The sequence below is a fragment of the Limanda limanda genome, chromosome 2 (genome assembly GCF_963576545.1).
Source record: "Limanda limanda chromosome 2, fLimLim1.1, whole genome shotgun sequence".
In the NCBI taxonomy this organism is placed as follows: Eukaryota; Metazoa; Chordata; class Actinopteri; order Pleuronectiformes; family Pleuronectidae; genus Limanda; species Limanda limanda.
In genome coordinates, this window is record NC_083637.1 from 20412874 (window position 1) to 20433506 (window position 20633).

The following is a 20633-nucleotide window of genomic DNA, read 5'->3' on the forward strand; positions in this document are numbered from 1 at the left end:
CATTCGGATAAAGCAGCCTATCAACCAAGAAAAACTCCCTTGCCAGCCATACTTCTGTCACCCAAGCCAATAAAACATAGACACAAAGCCGTACGATTAGCCACTTAGCATTAGCTCTTTAATTGGTGGAGAGTAGGATTTAATGGCAACTTTTTAACAGTAGAAGAGGTCAGAGCTGGAGACTGGTGTCACCTGTCAGAAGGCGAAGAAGATTCATGACGACACAGCCTCACTGACAAGCCAAATGACACATAAAGTATCATTTAGCTGGAATACTGGGCTTCGGATGCCCATGAAGGAAGTAGTCACTGTACAATTTAATCAGATTTACAGATTCTTTCACAATCGCCAATTGATGTAATCTGACGCTGTCAAAACATTCTTCCCCTTTTAAAGTGTCAACAATGTAGACTAGGTTTGTTTGTGTGTGTGTGTGTGTGTGTGTGTGTGTGTGCGTGTGTGTTTGTGTGTGTGTGTGTGTGTGTGTGTGTGTGTGTGTGTGTGTGGGGGGGGGGGGGGTTAATTAAAGTATGAGGAAATAGGGACAATTACAGTGCTGCTGCTCTGACTGTGCCAGAAAGAAAACTATTTTGTAGATAAATCCATGTCGTGGAATACCGGTTTCTTGTTTGTGTTAGTGTGAGTCACTCTGAAAGTTACACAATGGCAACAACTCAAGACACACGATCAAACATTGCAGGATATATGGATGAACAAGCTAGAAAGTACCACAACCATCTCTGACACAACTTAGCTATATATATCTTGGTGCATTCTTTTCTGCGGTTAGAATGAAAGTGTCAAAGTGACAAGTACCAATGTCATCAATGTTTAAGGGAGCGTCTTGGGTGAGGCCAGAGGAGGAGAAAGGTCCTTTGTATCATTGTATGAAGGTGACAATCAACAAAACATCACAATCTGTTAAACAATTGCTCTTATTTGGTAAAAGTTACTGGTGCTCAGTATTTTGATGGCTGAATCTATTGACCACACTACAGGGACATATTTCAGATTTCAGTTTTGTTTGTTGAGTTTGGTCTGATGAGAGCAGCGTTGTATTTCATGTTTAAATATTTTCCCTTTGTTTACGCTTGCAGGACGGTTTCCAGGCAATTGCTCAGCATTGTGGGAAATATGCTTTTTTGCTCTTTCTGATAGAAAATTGAAAAACAAATGTTGATCTCATGTCTCTGCATTAGTAAAAATAGCCAGGGGGTTGCTCAGCCCCTGACTCAAATGTACCAACACCAGAAATGACAAGACAACCAATTTTTCTTTCTATTGTGTCTGAAGTGGAGACAGATGTAAACCACAAACACGTACAAACAGAGACATGGAATGGATCCTTTCAATTGGAAACAATACTGTACTGTATCAAACTATCACACCCATGATCTCACTCAAACACATGTCACCTTGAAAAAACAATATAAGGGTGTGTGGAAGGTTTTCTGTGGAATACATTTTATCAGCATAATCAAAGACGGAAGTTAAGTATAAAAGGAAAGGAATGAGAGCGCACACTCAGACACACACACAAGAGTGGGGAGTTAACACACAGATGATCTACAAACAATATTATCTACCTGGTGTAATTCTGACATAGTGAAACTGAAGCGGTGGCAAACACCTGAATACGACTGGAAAGTTAAAGAGCTCACCAAGGTAAGACCATACGAATCATATATTGATATTTGTGATAATATGGATTTAAAGTCAATGTTTTTGAGGAAATATTGGCATTTATATATTCTAATAGAGAATTTTTCAGTTTTTCAAATGAGGTATTTTCTGGTATCTGAAAACATGAGATGCAGCTTAAGTTATTTTTGGGATACTTATTGTCTACAAATGTCATATTTGATTTTGAGTGATTATTGGGTGCATTATATTATAAAGAAAAAAAGTTTATTGCATTTAAAAATCCTTCAGAGTAATTGTCCTGTAGCACTTTTTTTTAATCATTAGTTTTATGTTATTATTTTCCTCTGCTTTTCTCTCTGTGGTTGCTCCTCACTTTGTGTTTTCCTTTGCCACTCGTTGTCTCGTCACCCCTGCCTGCTTCACCGCTCTCTGTGTTTCACCACATGCGGTTCTGCTCGTAGAAAACCCTCTGCGGAATTACTGCACACAGCGGAAGAGATGAACTAACTTCTGCTCATTTGGTTTGTGCCAATGTACATTAATAGGAACAGGTTTGACGACAGGATCGATCCACAGTTCTTCCTCTTTAAACTTGACCCTCCTCGACGTCCTCCTGCGTCATGACCGCCGGGCTGGGCGTCGTGCTCCTGATGGCGGCGGGCCTCTCAGGCCTCGTTCACTGCTTCCAACCTCTCTGCTCATCCAATTCCAGCACTCACTATGACATCACAATAAGGGCGGTTCTTAGAAAGACGTTTGAGGTCTGCCGAGATATCGCTGCCTCCGAGGGACGGGAATTCAACCTGACTGTGAGTTGAGAGGCTACACTGAAGCAGAGAGACTGTCGTGCATTCACATAGCTATTACACTTTTTATTTTTTTATTTAGCGACATGGATCAATGTCTCCTAGTTATGGTTTGGGCTCAATTAGTTGAGGACATGATGCTGAAAGATTAAAATAAATAGATCAATCAGAGCTGTGTTTTAAAAACAAAAAAAGAGACATTCCAGTGTCTCAGTAAGTTGCACTTTTCTTTCTGTGTTTGTGTTTGAAATCCATATTCTCATATTATCACGCAGTTGCTTATTTGCCAAGTCTTCCCCTCCAGCTGAAAGACGACCTGACAACGGACGATGTGCAAATGGCCTGTTCCTCCCCAGGGAATTCCACAGCTCTCCTTTCCAGTGTCATATTCCAAACGTCCCTGTTCGACATAGTCTTCGGCAACGCAATGGTGGATGTGGTGTATGCCCGTGGTCGGGAGCCCCATTTTGACAATGAAACCTTCCAGGGAGGACGTGATGTAATCACTGCAGGTGCACATCAAATATACCTTCTTTTAAAAAATATACGTGTATATATATATATATCTTCATGTTTGAAATGTTTAAATGGTTCAAATAACCTCAAGCAAAAGATTAGAGAAATTTGTTTTGGACATTTTAATTTATTGCCACAATACACACACAAAATGACATGACATTTTAAATACTGCACAAGACAGAAAGCACTATTGCACGGTACCAGGTTAAATTTCATCAATTGGGATTTATATTCTCTATTGAGTGACAGGTGTGTTTAAAACATGTTAAAGTGTGGATCAGTTCCTAAAATGATCTTTCACTTTAACTGGTAAACATACTAGACTCTAGAATAAATCTGGTCAAATGGAGACAATCCGCAATTCGAAGGATATAATGAAACATGGGACACTGTCACCTCCTGGCAAGAAGGTCTCTTCTTTCGAACCCTTGAATCTTACTGTGTTGAGTTTGCATATTGGGGTTAGGTTGATTGGGCCCTATGCATTGATCTAAGATGTGAATGAGAGTGTAAATTGCCTACTACAGCTCCGGTTCGTACTTAACCCTCTCTGTGTTGTTCTTCTCTCGAAGGTGTGGCTGCTGTTAATGCCAGTGTGACGCTGGAGAACTTTGTTGCAGGGAGATTGACTCTCGGACAAGTCTGTCACACCCTGCAGGTGAGATCTGTGATTACTTTGTCATCAATGTCTAGGGTGGACGGTGCCGTTTGGAAAGATGAATTAAAACAACTCAGTACAGCGCCTACCTCAGTGTCCAACAGTCCCATTATAAAACCTTGTTTAAATTTAGATTACTTGGATCTGCCCTGAATTTAGTGAATATCAGTCCCCTTAGCATGACTGATGTTTTACATTAAGATCCATGGATTATTATCATTAGGAGAAATCTATAGAAATATTGTAAAACGCCCCATCTTGCAACATTAAAGATACAGCAGTTAAAATATAATTCTTAGATCTGCCAGCTACCCTGCTAACAACCAAAGGAAACAAACAAACACAGATGAAAACATAACCTTGTTTGCGGAGGTAATAATTTGCACAGTGTTTCGTTATCTGTGCATAATGTTTAATAATGTGTTATATATTCAGGACTTCTACAGCCACAGTAACTGGGTGGAGCTGGGGAAGAAAGCACCTTACACTGCCCTGATCGTACCAGATCAGCCTCTTGAGAACCTAGCAGGTAGGACACTGCTGTCAGGGTGTGGTTATAGTTTTTAAATAGCTAGTCAATGGCAACTTTCACATCACTGAGAAATAACAAGGCTTATTGTCTCCTTATGTGTCAGCTTTCAGTGGAAAAACAGCTATAGCTGCACACACATTGCATTGTTGCACAATGTCTTATGCATATTTCTTTCCACACAAGAAAATAACATTAAAACATGATTTTTCACTGATTCAATTGATTAAGTGAAAGATCATTACATGATATTCGTACAGTAGACATATATCACTCTGTCTTAAAGTAGTGTAATGTGTAAAGTAATGAAGCATTTTCTCCAATTTTATATCAGATATGTTCAAATATATTTGCAAATGAACCGCTATGCTATAAATAATATTTCTACTATATTTATTAAATGTATTGCAGACAGGAGTACGCCAACCTGTAGAAGCTGTGACGGAGGGAACTGTGATAACAACATCCTGACTAATGTGCTGAACAAGGGGCTCCTCACCTCAGGCTACTTCAACATGACCTCCTCAGAAAAACCTGCTGGTAACTTTACTTCTACTTGTTGCACTATTTTTTTAGTTTTTTTATTTCATATTTTGTGAGTATTTATATCAGCAACATAACATTTCTATCTGCTCTCAGGTAAATGCAGCGATGGTGGTTCATTTGACATGACGAGCAAACAGGACCCTAAAGGGGGCATCAGTAAGGATGACATCAGATCCAGTCACGGCTCACTTCATAAAGCAGCGGCCGAATTGGCAGAGAATGCCACATTGGAGCTACTGGAGGCCATCAGAGTAGCTGTCGGGGACAAGAGCTTCCTGAGGTAGGAGCCGTCTTTAGTCACTCTGGCTCCCTCAGCGAGAGGAATATAAACATGACCAGTCTTAGATGGATGTTTAGCGGTTGGAGCTGTAACACCAAATTAAAGCAAAGAGAAAGAGCATCCCCATGTAAACAAGTTTCACCAAAAATAATCACTGATATGGTGCTGAAACAAAAGTCACACATTTGCTTACATCATGTCATTCATCTCATTTATCTCTGTAATTTCACCTCCTTTCCAAGATTTAACTTTTTGGCCGTCTTTCACTTCATAATGTGATCTGTTTTTAAGTATCTGATGGTTTCATTTTATTTGCACCTTCTTGTAAAGCCCTTTAAGATTTTTGTTTGTGTATTTGTAAATATATAATATAATGTAACAATAGTGTAAAAATATATAATCATGCATAACATTAACGTAATCAATTATATACAGAGACTACAAAAAGGCAGTTCTGCCAATAGTGCATGTTGCAGCTGAATACCCCTCACCTCACCCTACCCTTCTAAACATAAAGGAGAACCTGTGGTACCTTCAGTTGTCAGGTGTTTAGTTTGTCCAGTCTGGACTTCTGTAAAACAACCATATGCAACAAAGGATGAGTGATTTCAAAAAGAAACACAGAAATGAGTTCAAATGGGATAACTTACAAATGATCGCGAGACTAACCTACGTAAGTAATACTATAAGCATTGCATATGAACGTTTTGTTTGTCCCTCTTGTTCCTACAGACTGATGGGCCTCTCCCAGTCCCCTGCGCTGTGTTTTGTCATCGACACCACAGCCAGTATGAGTATCGACATCGCCGAAGCAAAGAGAGTTTCCTTCTCCATCATCGACAGTAAGAGGGGAACCCCGCAAGAGCCTTCTGCTTACATACTGGTGCCTTTCAATGATCCAGGTGGGTAACACACAAGGAGGAATTAGTAGTTCATTACAGAGGAGTGTACTGATCTGGATACTGCACCCCCGACTCCAGCTCCTGCCTATGAATTAAACTCTGTGAACCTGATTAGTTTTTAAATTGTGTCTAAAGTAAATGAGTGATTGAAACCAGTTATCTATGGTATATCCAGGATTTGGACCTCTGATCATGACAACGGATGCAGATGTATTTAAATCCAACCTCAACAAGCTGTCTGCAAATGGAGGAGGAGACATCCCAGAGCTAAGTTTGTCTGGACTTCAGGTGTTTACAATATCATGGGCATTTTTCTATTGTTAAGAAATAATTCCAATTAAATGATTTGTTTTGTAAAGCATCAACCTAATATCATCCCAATTTTACACAACCATTCGAATTATAGACAATAGAATGTAGTCATAGAATAACACTGTTTCCTGCACTGTTTATGACTGACAGCTCGCCCTGACTGGGGCGCCTCCCTCCTCTGAGATCTTTGTCTTCACTGATGCTCCAGCTAAAGATGCCCTCCTGAAAAGCACCATCATTGGTCTAATTCAGTACACCAAGTCTGTGGTAGGAATCTACCTTTATCAGCCTCAATCTTTAAACGTCAACTCCCTCCATTAGAAGAATCCAACACACTGTCCTGGACTTGCAAAAAAAACGTTATTGAAGGATCAGTGTGTAGAATTTAGGGATATCTAGTGGTGAATTTGCGTGTTGCAAGCTGAACACCCCTCACCTCACCCTCCCCTTCTACACTATAAAGGAGAACCTGTGGTACCTTCAATTGTCAGGTGTTTAGTTTATCCAGTCTGGACTTCTGTAAAAAACATGGCGGCCTCCTGAGAGAAAACCACTCCAAATGTAAATATAAAGGGTCCATTCTATGGTAAAATAAACAAGTCATACAATTTAGGTGAAACACATTAGTGAAAACATCACTAGGATTATTTTATATTCAGTTTCTGCCAATAGATCTTTTTCACCTAAATATTACACACTGAACCTCCATACAACGTCTGGGTTCTATGGACCTTCATCAGGTAAACAGTGAGACAAAAGACATTCAGAGACAAATATAGGCAACACGTCCTTGGAAATGACCAATCAGAGAGACGAAACTATCCAGCTCACAGACCCACTGTCTGTTTCCATTTAACTGATTAGAAAAGACTAAACCTGCCCAAATGTCGTCAACCCGAGGCTTCAATAACTGGATGAGTAGAAACATGAAAACATTAGTGGATTACCCTGAGAAGCGAATCTAAAACGTTGAGAGTTATCACACTATAATGTATAAAAAACACATAAGAAATAAGGTTAATACATTTTAGAAAAATATAAAGTCACTATAAAATCCATTAGATCTACTTAATAAGAAAGATCGACATGATAAGGGGGGAAAATCATACAAAAAGGAAAAAATTGACTTTAATAAATATGTCAAAACAACCAATGATCCTGACTGATCCTATACAGTGATGCTATTGACAACATAACATTTAGTTACAATTAATCATTAAGGCCTTTCTGAGACAGTGTCTGTAAGGAGTAGATCCAGAAGGCTTCTCGTCTCTTAAGTAATAGATTTTGGTCTCCACCTCAAGGTGCTGTCTTAACTCTCTATATACATAGAAATGTAGGGAAGAAATATTATGTTTCTGTTCATTAACGTGCACAGCAACAGGTCGAGGTCATGTCTGCGTAATGCACCCTTGAGTTCACTGATGTGTTGTTTCAACAATGTTTGAATGTCCTTTGTCTCACGGTTTAGCTGTTGAGGGGTCCACAAGTACAGGACTCTCGCCCACATGTGCCTTTTCCCTACGCACCTGTCCACTGTAGTTTTGAAGGTGTGCATTGGCCTTTTCCATGCAGTTTTGAGCTCAATCCATTATTAAATAAAAAAAAGATTGTGTAAGTGTGAGTTTATGTGTGCATTTCTAATGCAATCTTTTTTACGTCTAGGTTACTTTCATGGTGACCAGACGACGGCGTCCACTGAACGAAGCAGATGCTCAGCTGTACCGTGACCTAGCCCAAGCTTCTGGAGGTCTGGCCATTGAAGTCTTGAAGTCAGACTTCTCTAAGGTTACGAGTATTATAGAAGATTCAACAGCCAGCGCAGTGGTAAGACAGTAAACCAGAAAAGCATGTGTAGCTTGTGTATCACTGTGTTAAAATGTGTTCAAAATGTATGTGAATAAATATGCACAGTATGTGTATATAATGTCTAGAAATTTGTATAAATGGGTGCAATATATGAATATGTACAGGATGTGTACACTGTGTAGAGTATGTTTTTCAATTTGAAAAATGTGTACAGTATATGTATAAATGTGTATGTGCACAGTGTGTGTGTGTAAATGTGGACAATACGTGTGTACTTGTGCACCATGTGTGTATAAAGGTTTCTGTTCTTTTCTCTTTGAGGTGACAGTTGTTCAGGTGGTAAAGAATCCCGGGCTGCCTGATCGTTTTACATTTATTGTTGATGGTTCGTTGAGGAACGTGATTGTATACGTCACAGAAGCCTCATCTCTCACCTTCACTCTCACCAGCTCCTCAGGTGTCGTCACTGCTTAATTCAATTTATGCATGTTCCAACTCCCATCACAAATCTCTTAATCTTTCTGTTTGTGTTGGTTGTGTCGATTGAATCACATGTCTGTCTCCTCCAGGTTCATCTCAGACCTCCAGTCAGTCCAGTGGTCCTCTGGCATCCTCCATTACAGCAGGAAACCTACGTAGTCTGAGCCTCAACACTGATAATCAAACAGGATCATGGCAAATCAGTGTTGACTCTAATAGTCCTTATTCTGTTAAGGTCATAGGTCAGTAATATGATAAAGGATGATAATACAGTATAATAACTCACCTAGGCAGTGAGAGGAAGACCTAAATCTGCTTTCTCTGTGTGTGAACATCAGGTCAGAGTCCATTGGACTTCATTTTTTACCTCTTGGAAGCACATGAGGGAGCCCAAGGAGACTTAAACCTAAAGGAGAGACGTCCTCTTTCAGGTCAGACCACCTTTGTGCATGTCCAAGCCCCTCACTCTACATAATGTTAATTTCCTGGTAACACACATCTAATTTCCTCTGTCTTGTCACAACCTGCAGGTGGCAATCTCAGCATCTTGGTCTTTGTGGCAGGAAGCGACAAATTGAAAGTATCAGAGGTCATTATGTTTGACAGCTCTGGGCCGACGGAGGTCAATGGATCAATAGAGGCACGTCAGATGTTACACATAAAAAACTTAAAGGCTCATAGCTTTAGTATCTACCTAACCTAATTTATACTATCAAGTCCAAACACGGTTCCTCAGGCAGCATCAAAAAGTTTGGAGATCTTGTTTGGGATGTTTTTAATTTATTTGAAACATTACTTGTTGTTAGGATGTTATTATATGTGCCGTGTAATGATGCAAAAAGTGGGAATTATGGAGCTTTAATTTTTCAATCCCTAGATAACAAATCAGGGCTGCTTTAGGGAAACATTCAGCCCTCGTGCGACAGTCTTCTCTGTGACAAAGTGTTTCCTCTCTTTCTGTCCCCCACAGTTGAAAGGACGTGGTAATTTCCTGGTGACATACATCAGAATCCCAGCAGGGAACTACGTGGTTCGTTTGAAAGGAGAGGACAGCAGCGCCACCTCAATGTCCTCAAAGAGCAGTTTCCAGAGACAGTCCCCCACAACGATCACGACCTCCAGCATCTCTTTAACTGTGAGTGCTGTGCACATTTAGAAAGTAAAAGGTTTAATTGATTGTCACGACAACAAGCCTTAATTTGGGTAAATTAGGCAGTTAATTAACACAAAATACATAACCCATAATTACTTCCCTATAGATGCAAATATGGTATAGTATTTATAAGTATCTATTTTTAACTTGTGTTACTGTTTGATATTCCTCCTCCTCCACCTTTCAAGGCTCAAGCCAACAACACCAACGTAGAGCCGAACTCCAACATCTCCATCCACTTCACTGTCGCCACAACCAACGGCGGGGTTGTTGACACCTCTGCAACTGAGACCTTCACGGTCCGTGCAAACAACGACCGCAGCTACACTTCCTCTTCACCGAGCACGGTCACCGCAGCGGCAAGAAGCGGAGGCACAGCCAGCGGTACCGTGACCTTGACAGTACCGGGCAGCGCCGTGTCAGGAACAGATGTGACCCTCACAATTGTGGCAGAAAACGCAGCCGCCAGTGACTTCAACTTTGCTGTCCTCAGGTTTTCTGTGGTATTGAAGGTACGAGAGAAACCATTTTCTATGTGCAGTATTTTTCAACATTAATATATTATTGTCAAATACATATCGACATCAGAGGAGAGATGTTGGGTTTAGCTTCTGTCTCACAGCATCAATGTTCTTATTGTGCACAGGTGACTCAAACTGCGACTCCACCTGCGACTTCACCTGCGACTCCAACTACGACTCCACCTGCGGCTTCACCTGCGACTCCAACTGTGACTCCAACTGCAACTCGACCTGCGACTCCACCTGCGACTTCACCTGCGACTCCAACTGCGACTCGACCTGCGACTTCACCTGCGACTTCACCTGCGACTCCAACTACGACTCCACCTGCGGCTTCACCTGCAACTCCAACTGCGACTCCAACTGTGACTCCAACTACGACTCCACCTGCGACTCCACCTGCGACTTCACCTTCAACTCCAACTTCGACTCCAACTGTGACTCCAACTGCGACTCCACCTGCGACTCCAACTGTGACTCCAACTACGACTCAACCTGCGACTTCACCTGCGACTTCACCTGCGATTCCCCCTGCGACTCCACCTGGGACTCTAACTGCGTCTCCACCTGCGACTCCAACTGCGACTCCAACTACAACTCAATCCACAGGGGGGCACACTTTGAGCATGTCTCGCTGTCTATGGATCACTGCTGCAGTTTGTCTCCTGTGGAAGTAGCAATTACATTACTCTGTAATTATAGCTGGGAGTCTTTAATATAAGCCTGACAATATATCAGTCAGTCGAGTTTATTGGCCTCTAACATTTATATTGATATCCACATTTATTTACTACCAAAAAACTCCAAACATCCAGTTTGAGTCTGGTTCTATTCTTTCATTGGATCAAAATTAATCTTTTGAATCAGCACTGACTGTGAATGTATACAAATATTCAAAAGTAAGAGTTATATATATATTTTTAATAGTTTTTATATTTGTTGGGGTCATCATAGGTGTGTGGTGAAGTTAATGAAACTAAACTCAAAGTCATCCAACTTACCTCTTATTATAATATATTTAATAATAAGAGTGTTATTGCTTCATCTACTGTGAATCTTGTTGGGTTTTCTGAGTAACATATTAAAAGGATATTCACAGACGAACTTCCTGACAGAAACCTGTGCCTGATGTCAGACATACATTATTACTGGCAGGAAATCATGTTGCCACATCAGCCACAGCATTGAAACCAATTATTACTTATCATTGTGGCTTATCAGTGCATGTTTACACTATTATATACCACTGATCTTAGGTGGATGGGGAGAAGTGAAGGAAACAAATTTTTTTTTTTCGTGCAATGTCATTTTTCTGGTGTACCCACAGTTTCTCGATTTCACTCAAGTTAACTTAAAGATTTTATTTTATTAATAACAGCAACAACAACATGAGCACTGAGTGGTAATAACAGTGATAATATACAGTGGTGGCCAAAATTATTAGAACACTAGATGTTTCAGTTGTTTTTGTTGAATTGGCCATTAAAATACCCATTAAACGAAAAAAATATCTACAAAGTCATCAATTATGCTCTATAAACCATAGAATAGAGCCATCATAAGGAGATTTAGGTCATTTTCCTTACAAAATACAAGCTAGGCCTATTTCACTGTCAATGTTAAGACCGCCATGATGCCACCAATTCACGCCAGAACTGAAAGGGTAGAGGTAGAAAAAATAAACTTTCTGAAAGACAAGTGAAGCATCTCAAAATTCTCAGTCTTAAGGATCGAAGAAAGACCTCACGAGAACTGCGTGATGAGATCAACACCACAATGACTGATGGTGCAACTGTCCGACGGAAACTGGGAGAAGCAGGACTTGTTGGCAGAATAGCAGCAAAGAAATCATTACTGAGAGAGAAAAATAGAGTGAAACGCCTGAAATTTGCGAAAGAACACAATAAATGGGCAAAGGAAGATTGGTATAAAGTGTTATGGACTAATGAGTCCAAGTTTGAAATTTTGGCAACAAGCGAAGAGTTTATGGTCGACGGAGGCTAGGGGAAAGATATCAAAATTAGTGTCTCTTGCCAACAGTTAAACAGTGAGGGGGTAGTATTATGGTGTGCGGTGCCATTTCAGCCTCAGGAACAGGTGACTTAGTGACCCTAAACATTCTTCTAACTATTGCCGGAACTGCCAGGGACAGAACGAATCTGCTGGAACATTGAATATGATGGACACGCCCCCTCAAAGTCCGGACCTGAACCCCATCGAGCAAATTTGGGGCGAGTTGGAAAAAAAACTTGACAGATCTATTGTACATTCAAAGGAAAGCCTTTGGCTTGAGTTGCAGAAGGCATGGGATAAAATTTGTGTTGAAGTTCTCAGGAAATATATTGACACTATGCCAAAGAGATGTGCTGCTGTAATTGCTGCAAAAGGTGAACAAACCAAATATTAATGTTAAAAGTGGATAAAAACAGTAGGACTCACTTCATCTGTTATTTGTTTGTGCTCAGAGCAACCATCTGCATGTTTCATGAACATAAATCAACATACATATGAAATTAAATCATGTTTTGGAGGCAAAAAAAGGTAAATTTAGTCAGATCCTAAAGGTATCCTAATAATTTTGGCCACCACTGTATATTTATAGTAATGTGCCAAATTGATTCAGAACTCATCTGAGCCAACTGTGACTATAAGATGATTTATCAGACAACTTAACCGTAATGAGTGAGTCTGCCCCTCGAACCCCCTGAAGCCTGGTAGCTGAAGGTTCCAACACCCATTCTTTAATTTGAGAGTGAAGTAATCTATTGCTTTGTATGTTAGAAAAAAGACAACTCGTCATGTCGTATCTCATCTTATTTTATTGTATCTTATCATATCGAAACTCATTGTATCCTATTGCTTTGTATCATTCACACAACCATTGCATCCCATATTGTACATCATATGTCAAGCCTCAAAATAAACCTCTAATAAAATAATGCAGTGCAACAAGCAGTCTGCCTATGTGCAGTGAGGCAACGTTAAGGTTTTGCAGGTTGGATTTGTGGATGGAAAGACATCAAACTTAAGTCCTTCACCATAACCATGCACACAGACAGAATTAAAAACAACAGATGGAATACGGTTCAAAATCTATTTCAATCCATTGAGATGTGACTCACCTCTAAATGTTACAAAAAGTAATTTTTACAACAGGACTGTTATAATGTCTCCAGTTTTAAAAACTCAGCGAGAACCATCCACTCCCAAAAATCTGTCACACTAATTCAATTTAGTCAACACATTATTGAGCAAATATTATATTAAATAACAATAAAATATCAAAGTAGTGCAGTGCAATGTTGTTAATGATTGCAAAATTACATTGCCTAAGCGTGTTCATCTACCACAAAGTAAAAAAAAGAAACATTATGAATTGCTGATTGACATGACAGCAGTTTTAATCCGAAAGAATAAAACAGAACATTAAAACAAAAACCTGTGCTCCGTTATGAATAAATATAAACCACTTGAAACTATAGAAAGCAATGCAACGTGATGAACTATAGCACAATATAAAGTAAACCTACACAATCATATACACATGGTTTATTGACAATGATGTTGATGATTAGAAATCCCCTGAGCACACCAGTTTTCCAGCCCTGTGGAGGTAGAGGAGGGGCTGAATAAACCCAGTTGTCAAAGCAAAGCTTGTGCAGATGGTTAAGGCAGTGTTAAAATCCATAAAACTAAGGCAACACTGCAGTGGAATGGCAACAAAATACATAAAGAAATGAAACACCTGGGAAGTTGTGATTATCAAAATGATTTTGAAGGCTTTTCTCTTCATTGGACTGCTCTTCTTCTTCTTCCCTGTGCCTTTTGCCCCTGGCCCAGGGCGTTTTAGAGCCCAGAGCACTGAGAGACAGCAGGAGAGCATTACAAAGAAGAGGAACAAATCCTGAATGAAATACCAATACAGATACAGAGGATTTAAAAATGTGTACATGGAGAAGATACAGGAAATCAAGATAATCATCCAGGCAACACAAGCGCAGGCCAGCTTGTATCTCAGGGGTTTACACCGGAGAAAGAACACCGGGTGGATGACACCAAGGTAGCACTCGACACAGATGCAGCACGGGAACAGAGGTCGAGCGGTGAAGAGAAGACCGCGTGAAAACATGAAGACTTCAAACCAGAGAAAATAACAGAGCTGATTATAAACAATATAGGTCACGTTAAATAAGATGAAAAAGAGCTCACATATAGCCAGGTTGAGAGAAAAGAAGTCTGAGGTCAGAGTGCCTGAGGCTCCTGCCAAAATCAACCACATGACGTAACCATTCAGAGGAAGACCCAGGACGCCGTTGATAGAAATAGAGGCCAAGGCCAAACCCACATGATGGGATTGATGACTGGAGGTGGTGTTCATTTTGTTTCTGTAAAGAAGAGGTCATGACATAAGGAAACAAATACTTATTGATATATAACATCATAAATACCCTTTGAATGTAAAGCTACAGTTGTGGATTCTAACCAGGTGTGACGCTCAGCTGTGATCCTCTGCAGTTCTGGTCCAGCAGCAGTGAAGCGACGATCTGAGCTGACATACAAATACTGTTGATATAATCAAACACACTTCAAAAAAAACAGTAGGCAAAGAGGCTTCGGTGGTGGACATGTTATCAAATTACTCAGGGTGGTGTGAAACAGCAGGGCCCATTGGCTTGGAAATATGTGTTTCCAAGATATGCCCTGCCCTTTACCCATCGTTTACTGGGATACACACAGAAAAATAAAGGTGTTAACTGGAACCAAAAAATGGTTCTTCAGAGTGATGCCATGGAATAAATGACGACTATTACTATCTTTATTAGTTTAAAGTGTCAGCTCATCGTACTTAGATAAATATCCTATATTCTTTACCTTATCTGGAATATTTTATGTTTTATGTTAAAAGTATACTTCCAACGATTACCAGATTTGTTGTGTTTAATTTACACAGCATGTAGGATGGTAGTAATGGATATTAATTTCATTATACTATTCTCTTTTATACTACAACATAGCAGTAGCTTATATTTCTGTTTAGTAGCTGGTTGACTGCGCCCAACACCTGTACATTTGCATTTCCAATGATGGCTGTGCTTTGTTTTTGTTAAGGGGAAATCATGTAAAGCAGTGTTGTACCTCAGTGTCATTTCTTTCGCAAATCGTGTGAAGTCAAAGAAGGACTTATGGGAAAAACTATGGTCACTATGATAGTAATGCATCGTAAAATCACAACGTTTTTCATATAACTTCATAAAACAAAAGCTTGAAAATGTGTGTAGCATGTAGCTTTTATTTTTCATTATACATACAGATTTAACCTGCTTAAAATATAAACAGCATTTAGCTACAGAATAATGGTCTTGTAGTCATTCTCTCACACACACACACAAACACACACACTATGTACAGTTTTTATATTTGAGTTATTTTTATCTTATATTTTTTACATATTGCTGATCTATCCATCTATCCTAAAAAAAATGTCATTGTTGTGTTGACACAACAATGAAAATCAGTGCAGAAAACAACTTTAACCTGAAGTGTACACTAAGTATTTACAACAAACAACACTCACAATGGGCTTCCACAACTTCTCTAGTTTGTAATTCTTAGTAAGATGTGGGCTTCTGCCTGAGTTGGCAGAGAGTCACTGAGGAGCCCACCCCAAAGCCAGCATACAGAGGTTCACTGAACTGAGCTTTGAAACGGTGGATGAGCTTCATGGTCTCTGACACTGAGTAAAAGGCCAGAGTGTTGCCTGCGTGGTCCAGGTAGACACCGATCCTCGAAGCCCGGGGAGCTTCAGGAAGGTCTTGGTCTGCTTTGTTGTGCCAGGCGGAGTAGCCCGAGTCCGAGCACAGGAGACTCCAGGACTTGTCGTTGTAGCCTAGCAGGCTGTGCGAATTCTTCCCTTTGCGACTGATGCTCTTGTAGGCCACCCCGATGGAAAACTCTCCGCCCCACTCCGCCTCCCAGTAAAATCTGAAACCTGTCAGAGGCTCCTTGCACATCACCTGGGAGAAGCCGTCAAAGCGCTCCGGATGATCCGGGTGGAACTGAACTGTTTTCTTCCGCATGACCCTCTGATTCCCGTCGGACAAAACCAGCTCTTTATAGACCGTGTTTGGATCGAAGGACATCTTACAGGAATCTGACAAAAAACAGCCACAGCACATATTTCCAGAGAGAAAAGGTCATTCATTCATTCACTATCTTGCTGAAGGTTATTAATAAATACGTAAGTGTTCACAATGATTTACACATATAAGGTTTACTCACATCTCAAGAAGTCCGATCTTGCTTTTGGCTCCTGAAAATCTACTCTTCCAGGAACTGTTTGGATATAAAATTATTTTTTTGATCCTTGTTCTCTTCCAAAAGATAAAATAAATCTATCCCACCAAAATTCACACATTCATTCCAGTTGATAGACACGTACCTTTCAGTCGTTTTTCTCCATTTCTTGGTAAAAGTATGTACACAGGAGTCTCACTAACTGTAAAGATGAAGCAACGTTAGGTCGTCTGGTTACTGGCAAACTATTTGTTTTTGTTTTCACAATGAAAAGATATTTTGTGAATATTATCAATGAGTGCAAACCTGTCTTGGATATTTTGCTCAGTTCCTTCTTGCAGATGTCATCCAGATGTTCCTTCATCTCTGTGGCTGTCTTGCTCATCTCCCCAAAGGAGAACTGAGGATTGATGAGCACTTTGGGCACCATGGCCTCAGGGGGAACACAGAGGGTTGGGAAATTCTGTCCGACAACAAGATAGGAGTTTAATAATCAACAAGTTCAATCTGAGAAGTGGCCTCACCTCACCATCAGAACATTAACAGGCTGTTTGATGCCAAACCAATACAAATTCTTTGGTGCTGATATGAGTTTTTATCTATTTATATAATGATAATTGATTTTTAACCAGAAACTTTATCAGCAATTTCTACAAAAAGAAAACACAAAAATATCAAACATATTACTTGAATTTAGAAAGTGTTTTTTGCATTTTGCGGCAAACATTGTATTGATCACTTTAAAAATCTACATAATAAATAATAATAATAATAATAATAATAATAATAATAATAATAATAATAATAATAATAATAATTTATAATTGTAATGTGATGTCCAGATTGACTGAAATACTCACTGAGCACATGGATGGGAGGCTAATATTACAGTATACGAAAAGTCAGCTTCATAGATTTGGTGACTACTGTGTAAACACCTCTTTCTGTAGCTACACAACAAGTGACAAATTAATATACAATAATATAATAATCTTCTGCCTGAAAAAGCTTGAGTAACGTTTGATAAGGTCTGTTGCTTCTGTTAACATCTTTTAATGTGCAGCAGACTTGCAAGGTTTGAGCGAATTTTCAAAGAGATCATTTTAGAATTCAGACTTTATGCAGATAATTCCTGCAGCTCTGTAAGATCTTCCAGCACCTGCAGAAAGTGAATGTTGTCCTCTGTCTCGAGGATCTGCCGCAACTCTGCCTCTCTGCGCTGCAGCTCCAGTATCTCCTGCTCCAGACGATCCAAGTAGCCCTCAGCCTGCGACATGGCTGACTGCATGTTGGCCGTTATCATCTGGTGGATTTCAGCCTTCCAGCGCTCCACCGCCTGGAGCATTTCGTGAAAGGTCTTGTCGCTTTCTGCCTGTGCTCGCTGGGCACAACTCTAAAATGCATAAACAGAGTTTATGTGGAACTGTGAGATACAATAGCACCCACTCTCAGCACTAAACTATAACAGTGTATTAGGGCCACATTGAAGAAAGAAAAAATTTGGACATTTAGAAAATACAGTTGTGATATATTGCGAATAAAGTCATAATATTACCACAATAAAGTTGTAAATTCAGGAGAATAAACTCGGTATTTTAGGCTGTATGTTATTTAAGAATCAGCAGCCTGTGCTAAAATGAGCATCTAACATCTTGTGAAACTATACTTCAGTATGTTTTTTTTTTTTTTACAAATAACGAAATACTGAATCTTTGGCACATTGGCACCACATCATCTTAAGTATCCATTAAGTTTATTCAGAAGACAGAACCACACTCCCTTCAAATTTTACGAATTCATGCTTATAATATTATGATTTATTTACATAATATTGCAACTTTACCATCAAATTTATTAATCATAAAACCATGAATTTATTCTTGTAAAATGTACGACCTTATTCTCGTAATATTATGTATTAATTCTCTAAATGTCTGCATTGTTTTTTTTCTTCAATGTGGCCCTAACACGCCATCATACTTTACTACTGGATTGTGTCAAATTGAAATATTTACAAATCTTATTTATAAAAGCATTGATGTGGACATTTTTTTTAAATGTTGCACAATATATTGTATCTTGTCCCATACAGAATATGACAGTATCTTAACATGCAGAAATCCATGCATTTATCTGATCTTACTTTGAGAACATCCACATTATGCTTGAGCTCCTGCAGCTCCTTCATCCTCTCCTGAATTATGTACTGGACTTCAGACTGAGTGACCACCAGGACTTTCTGACGGAGGAAACAAGAGAATCTTTTATAAATTATCCACGAGAACAAGATGAACTTTGCAGCTGCAGCTGATCAGCTTCTTCTGAATTGAATTCACAACTGAAGCAAGATTTCATTGCAAAAGGAAATCTGTCACGTTGAGTCAGACTCACTTGTTTCTCGATGCGCTCTTCCTCTGCTGAGGTGATGTTGTGGCCTCGGTGCTCTCTGACGGTACACAGCACGCAGACACACATCTGGTCAGAGCGACAGAACAGCTCCAGGCCCTTCTCGTGCTGGGGGCAGATCTTCCTGTCCAGGTGGCCCGTCTCGTCCACCAGCTTGTGTCTCTTGAACGTGGACGACTCATAATGAGGCTTGACGTGCGTTTCGCAGTAGTAAGCCAGGCACATGAGGCATGACTTCACGGCCTTGCTGCGGCGGCCCACGCAGAAATCGCAAAAAGATTCACGCTTCATGTAGGGGAACGGCGTGAGCTCCGGGAGCTGGCGCCGGGGCTCGTGACTTACATCGGGGAGGTTACGTCTCAGCACAGGCCGCGGCGTGAAGGTAGCGCGGCACTGCGGGCAGCTGTACACACCCATGTGGTCGAACTGGTCCCAGTAGATTTTGATGCACTCCAGGCAATAGGTATCACCACAGGGGATGGTGACCGGGTCTCTCATCTCGTCCTGACACAGCGGACAGTAGGCCTCAGGTGGTAAAGGGAAATCAGAGTCGGCCATGATGTTGCTGGATGATATAAATGTCAGAAACACTCTAAATCAGAACAGATTTGAGTTAATTTGTGCTACTTCTCCAAGGAAGTCAATGAAAAAAAACTAATGGTAAGTCAAGTGCTGCCTGTCTGTCCAGAGAGAGTCCAACCACGGGCTCCTGATCCTGCACCTTCTTATCAAACCAGACACCACTCTGTTTTCTGTTGACATTTCAAGGGAAGGTTTTGTTTCTACTGTAAACAGACAGGTGATGTGTTTCCACAGAGCTCCTTTTCCCCACGCCTGAGTGAAAGTACTGAGGTCTGCAACCAGTACTGCTTACAAAGCAGGAAATTCAGCTCATCTCACACAGCAAGGTCAAGTCGTCACATAACAGGCAATGTTGATGACCCAGAACAATAGATGAATGAGTCTCATTCAAAGACCTGTCAACTTGATGGGGCTGATGTTGAGCTGATACTGTGACATCACGTCTGTATTTGCATTATTTTATTTTTGTACAGAACAAGTTTCACCGTGACGTGTAATGTGAACAACACGCAGGACTCTGAAATCAGTCAGAGCTGTTCGATGTTGCTTTGCATTGATATCAACCTCAAACCATCACTTGTCCTGGCAGAGCACTGGAGTGTTGATTGTATCAGTTGCGTAAAGTCCTGTAGTTTTCCATTAGACTGAGCAGTGAGTCTCATGATGGTGCATGGTGTCAAAACAACTTCTGTTTATCCTGTGAACAAATTGCAGCGCAGCCGTTACAGCATGTGGGTTCCCACAGGAGAGCATTTGACACCTGAAAAACAATAAAAGGTAAAAGAATGCAGTGGACCATTTATAAAAGCATTTCCTTCAATGGTATCACAAATGTGCTGTTTAATGATTACAAATTAAAAGAAAGAGTTTGGGATTTGTTATGACTCAAATTGACTTATTTAAATGTCTTTTTATCAAACACTAACATTACAAAATGACTAGATCCCAGTTATTTGAATCTGTGGAAGCTTTAACAGTAAACAGGTTTTTAATCACTGTTTGTAGCTCATGTCTTTAAAGTACAGTATTCATTAAATTTGGCAAAAATTTGTAAATTAGTAGTATGTAGTGACACAGCTAAAATTGATTTTGGAAATAGTTTCTGATTGAAATCATGAATACAATATTTTAAAGTCTTAGTTTTATTTGCATGTAGCTCAAAAGTGGTTGCACACACAAGTAATATAACAAA

General features: G+C 40.0%; 2 protein-coding genes across 2 annotated transcripts; one reads left to right on the forward strand and one right to left on the reverse strand.

The window, feature by feature from the left end:
- Positions 1-2264: 2264 nt before the first annotated feature.
- On the forward strand, positions 2265-10836 carry LOC133018658 (von Willebrand factor A domain-containing protein 7-like). The gene is made up of 18 exons (XM_061085078.1): positions 2265-2453; positions 2755-2962; positions 3542-3627; positions 4063-4156; positions 4568-4696; positions 4796-4982; positions 5715-5884; positions 6060-6172; positions 6347-6463; positions 7862-8023; positions 8327-8462; positions 8575-8727; positions 8824-8916; positions 9016-9125; positions 9456-9620; positions 9827-10178; positions 10285-10718; positions 10765-10836. Exons 1-18 carry the CDS (start codon positions 2265-2267, stop codon positions 10834-10836), a joined length of 2970 nt encoding a protein of 989 aa, XP_060941061.1.
- A 4932-nt stretch (positions 10837-15768) lies between these two features.
- On the reverse strand, positions 15769-19417 carry ftr84 (finTRIM family, member 84). The gene is made up of 7 exons (XM_061092041.1): positions 18845-19417; positions 18597-18692; positions 17613-17846; positions 16760-16916; positions 16599-16655; positions 16439-16492; positions 15769-16310 (listed from the first exon to the last, which is right to left on the reverse strand). The coding sequence occupies exons 1-7, from the start codon at positions 19415-19417 to the stop codon at positions 15769-15771; spliced, it is 1713 nt and encodes a 570-aa protein (XP_060948024.1).
- Positions 19418-20633: the final 1216 nt, after the last annotated feature.

Coding starts and splice junctions, on each gene's coding strand:
- LOC133018658 (XM_061085078.1), top strand. CDS start 2,265: ATGACCGCCGGGCTGGGCGTCGTGCTCCTGATGGCGGCGGGCCTCTCA. Junction 3,628..4,062: donor AAGTCTGTCACACCCTGCAG/GTGAGATCTGTG, acceptor TTATATATTCAG/GACTTCTACAGCCACAGTAA. Junction 8,917..9,015: donor GGAGAGACGTCCTCTTTCAG/GTCAGACCACCT, acceptor CACAACCTGCAG/GTGGCAATCTCAGCATCTTG.
- ftr84 (XM_061092041.1), bottom strand. CDS start 19,417: ATGGCCGACTCTGATTTCCCTTTACCACCTGAGGCCTACTGTCCGCTG. Junction 16,656..16,759: donor GAGCAAAATATCCAAGACAG/GTTTGCACTCAT, acceptor TCATCTTTACAG/TTAGTGAGACTCCTGTGTAC. Junction 16,493..16,598: donor TGGAGAAAAACGACTGAAAG/GTACGTGTCTAT, acceptor ATATCCAAACAG/TTCCTGGAAGAGTAGATTTT.